This window comes from Atractosteus spatula, assembly GCF_055471065.1.
Source record: "Atractosteus spatula isolate fAtrSpa1 chromosome 24 unlocalized genomic scaffold, fAtrSpa1.hap1 SUPER_24_unloc_1, whole genome shotgun sequence".
NCBI lineage: Eukaryota > Metazoa > Chordata > Actinopteri > Semionotiformes > Lepisosteidae > Atractosteus > Atractosteus spatula.
The window spans coordinates 4,712-9,865 of NW_028296641.1; the positions used below are offsets into that span (position 1 = coordinate 4,712).

Consider the following 5,154-nt stretch of genomic DNA (forward strand, 5'->3'; position numbering starts at 1 on the left):
CTTCACATATCTATCTTTCCTTCTCTCCACTGTCCCTCTCTCCTCTCTCTCTCCTCTCTCTCCCCTCTCTCCCCTCTCTCCCCTCTCTCTCCCCTCTCTCCCCTCTCTCCCCCCTCTCTCCCCTCTCTCTCCCCTCTCTCCCCTCTCTCTCTCCCCTCTCTCCCCTCTCTCTCCCCTCTCTCTCTCCCCTCTCCCTCTCTCCCCTCTCTCCCCTCTCTCTCTCCTCTCTCTCCTCTCCCCTCTCTCTCTCTCCTCTCCCTCACAATGGCTCTACTGTCTGTGCAGACAGGTCCATCCCTGCGTGTGCATCCAAGCGCAGGAGCTCCTCCTTTCCCGGGAGAGGGTTAATCCCAGGGAAGTGGAGACAGCAGCGATCCCAGCTCGCAGAGCCGAGCGCGGCGCTGATCCCCCGATAGCGGCCGGCGCAGGTAAGGGGACACCCGCGCCGGCGCGCACCTGCTCGTGAAAGGCCGCTTGTCTGGAGCCCCAGCGCTCCCGTCTCCATTGTGATGGAAAGAGAAATCCCAGGGGAGCGGGGGCCCCCGGCGCTCTTTCCCAGGATCCCTGCGAGCGCAGCGGTCCGGGCTGTCCTCGCGGAAAACCGATCTCCCTCGCCGGCCCCCCCGAGACACGCTGACCGCGGGGCCCCGTCCAGGCGATCCGTGGGAAGAGCAGGGAGAGGTTGGGAGACAAGCCTGAGCTAACTTGCTCCCAGAGGAACAGGGAGACACGAACCAGAGGACTTGGGCAGCAGCTACAGAGACGAGCCTTTAGGACCGAGAGCAGGAGGCGCTGCCTTCACTATGCGGTGTGCCACACACCTCCCCCAGTAAAAAGCTGAGGATGAAGGCCTCTCACGCTGTCTCCTCTTCCTCCGCCAGGAGAGCTGGGAAGATGTCGCTGAAGAAGATTCTCCTGGCGCTGGTGGCCGTCAGCTGCGTGAGCCTGCTGCTGCACCAGGGGGGGCACTTCAGCTGGTAGGGTTTACCCCCATCCTTCCTCTTCCTGCCCAACCCTGCCCTTCCTCTTCCTGCTTCGCCCTCAGTCCTTCCTCTTCCTGCTCCGCCCCCTGTCCTTATTCTTCCTGCCCTGCCCTTCCTCTTCCTGCTCCACCCCCTGCCCTTCTTCTTCCTGCTCCGCCCCCTGTCCTTCCTCTTCCTGTCCCGCCCCCCTTCCTGCCCCGCCCCCTGTCCTTCCTCTTCCTGCCTGCCCCTTGTCCTTCCTCTTCCTGCTCCGCCCTCTGCCCTTCCTCTACCTGCCCCGCCCCCTCTTCCTGTCCCGCCCCCTCTTCCTGTCCCGCCCCCTCTTCCTGTCCCGCCCCCATCCCCTGCCCTGGATGTGGCGGCTTCTCAATACTCTCCTCTCTCTCCCCCCCCACTCCCCCCCAGGAGCTACAAGTCCTTCCGCCTGGGCTGCCTGTCGCCGGGCGCGAGGCCGAAGCACACCAGCATCGCCTTCCTGAAGACGCACAAGACGGCCAGCACCACGGTGCAGAACCTGCTGTTCCGCTTCGCCGAGCGCCACAACCTCACGGTGGCGCTGCCCCTGCAGGCCTGCGACCACCAGTTCTGCTACCCGCGCCCCTTCAGCGCCCGCTTCGTGCACCCCCACACGCTGCCGCCCGACGTGGTCACCAGCCACATGCGCCTCGACCTGCCCGAGCTGCGCCGCCTCATGCCCAACGACACCGTCTACGTCACCATCCTGCGCGAGCCGGCCGCCATGTTCGAGTCCCTCTTCACCTACTACAACCAGTACTGCCCCAGCTTCCGGAGGGTGCCCAACGGCTCGCTGGAGGCCTTCCTGGCCCAGCCCTGGCGCTACTACCGGCCCGAGGAGAAGTACTCCATGTACGCCCGCAACACGCTGACCTTCGACCTGGGCGGCGACAAGGACCGCTCGCCCGCGGACGCGGCCTACGCCGAGCGGCTCATCCAGGAGGTGGAGGGCGCCTTCTCGCTGGTGATGATCGCCGAGCACTTCGACGAGTCCCTGGTCCTCCTGCGCCACCTGCTGGCCTGGGACCTGGAGGACGTGCTGTACCTCAAGCTCAACATGCGCACGGCGGGCTCGCGGCACGCGCTGGGCGCCGGGCTGCCCGCCCGGGTGCGGGCCTGGAACGCGCTGGACGCCCGCCTGTACGACCACTTCAACGCCACCCTGTGGCGCAAGCTGGCGGCGCTGGGGCCCGAGTGCGTGGCCCGGGAGGTCCGGCTCCTGCGCCAGGCGCGGGACGGGCTGCTCCGGCGCTGCTTCGGCGGCGGGCCGCCCCCCCTGCGCCCCGCCGCCCAGATCCAGAACAAGGAGCTGAGGCCCTGGCAGCCCAGCGCCAAGGTGGACATCGTGGGCTACGACTGGCCCGCCAACGTCTCGCGCCCGGGGGCGCCCCCGGACCTGTGCCTGAAGCTCATCATGCCGGAGGTGCAGTACTCCCGCCTGCTGCTCAAGGCCCAGTCGCTGCGCTATCGCAAGACCGCCCTGCCGCGCGCGCCCCGCGCCCCCCCCACGTTCCCCCCCCCTCCGCCCAGGCCCCTGGGACGAGCCGGCCGGCCGCGGCCGGACCGCACCCCGCCGAGGCCGCCGTCGCCGCGCCCCCACTGACCGCCGCGCCCCCTCGTGGGCAGACTGAGCGGCTTTCCCATGGCCGGACGGCTGGGGCGCTCCCCTGGCAACTGACCCCTGACCCCTGACCACTGGCACTGGAGCCTGGCAACTGACCCCTGACCCATGACTGCTGGCACTGGAGCCTGACTCCTGACCGCTGACCACTGACCCCTGACCGCTGACCGCTGGCACTGGACCCTGGACCTGGTGTTTCTGGTTCTTCCTTCAGCAGGCGCCTCCTGTCCTAAGTGGCTCTCAGAGAGCAGCTCAGCAGACGCCAGGACTTTCGACTGACATCTCATCTGAAAAACTGAGCTCCTCGGGACCAGCTGTCCTCCCAGTCTAACTGGACAGGACCTGAACCACCAGACCCACTGTCCTCCTGGTCCAACAGAACAGGAACTGAACCACCAGACCCGCTGTCCTCCCGGTCTAACTGGACCGGACCTGAACTGCCGGACCAGCTGTCATCCAGGTCCAACAGGACCGAACCAGAACCACCGGACCAGCTGTCCTCCTGGTCCAACAAGACTCAGGGCAGATGATCTCCGATCTCCGGCTCTACCCGCAGGCTGTCCACAGGGGGCGACAGTGAACTGTCGGAATATCCCAATCCAGACAGTGGGAAACGGGAACACCGCGCCGCCGTGCTTTCCCGAGGGGGGGGTTGCTCTCCCGCTGGCGCCCACCAGGGGGCGCTGCAGCTCGCCCTGGAGATCCACCGAGCACTTCGAGCGGAGAGACTGGAACCTGTGAGTGTGTGCGTGAGCGGGGGGCGCGTGGGGGCGGCTCCCGCGGAAGACCAGGAGCCCCCAGGCGACGGAAAATGGGTCTACGAGCTCCGCAGGCACTCGGGGCTCTGAACTAGTAACTGGAGGGTTGCAGGTTCAAATCTCAGGTAGGGCACAGCTTGGTGCTCCCCCTGCTGTGCTCAAGTTTGCTCCGGTAAAACTCTCTCCCGGTCGAATGGGTACTTTCCCCCTGTTGTTCTTGTCTTTGAGTTTGCTCTCTATTGATTGATCTGCTTAAATAAAAGTTTAGTATTATTAGTCGGATAAACGTTTTCCAAGTGTATCTACATCTGAAGGGGCTTAGTAGAAGGACAACTCCTTCCTCCCGGGACAGAATTCTGTCATACTTTAAAGTTATTAACCTTGTCTTTCAATAGAACCACCCTGTTGGGCAGTCGAGACTTGGACTTGTGGCTCAAGTCCCTCCTGGGCCCTGCCCCTCTCAGCCCTGCCCCCTCCTGTCCTGTTACTGTCATTGTGCCGGCCGACCTTTCACTGCCCTGCCTCCCGAGTGACAACAGCAACAACAAATAATAATAATTGTATATAGCGCCTCAAACACTGGCATCTCAAAGCACTTTATAGTAGGTTGAAAAACCATTGTAGGGACAGCAAATGACAAGATATGCACATCCGAGAAAGACAAGCAGATAGAGGTGCAGCAGGAGACATACTGCTGTTAGGAAACGGAGCAGACACAGACCTTGAGTAAGTAGATGCCATTCTGAAATGGACGTCTGGATTGAAATGCACTCGGGGAATGTGACTCTCTGCTATCCTTGGGGATAGAATTCCAGAGCTTTGGGGAGCTCAGGCGAGCGAAGGTTGTGAGGTGGGGAATAGACAGATAATGAGTCAGACAGGTACTAAGACGCCAAGCCTCATCAGAGGAAAAATCTCGCTGCGTGTCGGCCTCTTCAGTACTCTGGGCTGGTGACTCTGGGTGGTGGCAGGTTCAAATCCCAGGCGAGGCACAGCTGTTGCACCCTTGGACTCTTCACTCCACTGCCTTGCCTGTCTGCAGTGTCGAGCGCATCAGTTAAACTTGTCGTCATCCAGAAGCTTCTTAATGAAGGCCACTGTGTGGAGGAATGAAAACGGGGGTTCCGGGCTTTTGACTAGGAAGGTTGCAAGTTCGAACCCCCAGGTGAGGCACAGCCATCGCCCCCCCTGAGTCCAGAAGGTGCTTCAGTAGCACACTCTAGCTGCAGAGGTGGGTGAGTGTCCAGGTCATTGAGAATCTTCTCCATTAAGGAGGGTGTGTTGACGAGTCTGCAGGACTCCAGATTGGTGACAGGGTAGGTGCAGGTTCAAATCTCGCGTGGGACACAGCTGTCCACGGATGTAAGTTGCTTTGGATCAAAACCTCAGTGAAAATAAATAATTCATTCTGAAGCCAGGGACACCTTTGCGGGGCTGACTTATCGCCAGGCTCGGCTCCCGTTATCTGAAGCAGCCTGTTGGTTTATTCCTGGCGATACTGCAGAAGTGGTGTGGCGGCCGACCGGCGAGCAGATACTTTGGAGACGTCGCCGGGAGCTGCAGAACTTTCCGCCTGCTATCAGCCCGGGAGCAGGGAATGGGGATAAGGTGACGACCAGCGCAGGTTTGTGACGCGTGCCACCCTGCTCCTCCCAGCACCCGGTCTTAGACCTCGCTATGTTCTCAAGGTCAATGGAAAAGGAAGCGAAGCCTGATTGGGCAGAGTCCGCCCCAGGGGGTGGGGATAGTGAGTACAGACCATCTTGTTTGGGCGGGA

The 5,154-nt window shown here is 62.1% G+C and overlaps 1 protein-coding gene across 1 annotated transcript; it reads left to right on the plus strand.

The window, feature by feature from the left end:
• Window positions 1-283: 283 nt before the first annotated feature.
• Window positions 284-3,664, plus strand: gal3st3 (galactose-3-O-sulfotransferase 3). Its single transcript, XM_088908935.1, has 3 exons — window positions 284-428; window positions 882-977; window positions 1,389-3,664. Exons 2-3 carry the CDS (start codon window positions 895-897, stop codon window positions 2,599-2,601), a joined length of 1,296 nt encoding a protein of 431 aa, XP_088765061.1. The 5' UTR covers window positions 284-428; window positions 882-894; the 3' UTR covers window positions 2,602-3,664.
• The last annotated feature ends 1,490 nt before the right edge of the window (window positions 3,665-5,154 follow it).

What these genes read in the sequence shown, in the direction of transcription:
- gal3st3 (XM_088908935.1), top strand. Translation starts at nt 895, where the DNA reads ATGTCGCTGAAGAAGATTCTCCTGGCGCTGGTGGCCGTCAGCTGCGTG. An exon ending in CAGGGGGGGCACTTCAGCTG is followed by an intron (nt 978 to 1,388) that starts GTAGGGTTTACC and finishes ACTCCCCCCCAG; the next exon opens with GAGCTACAAGTCCTTCCGCC.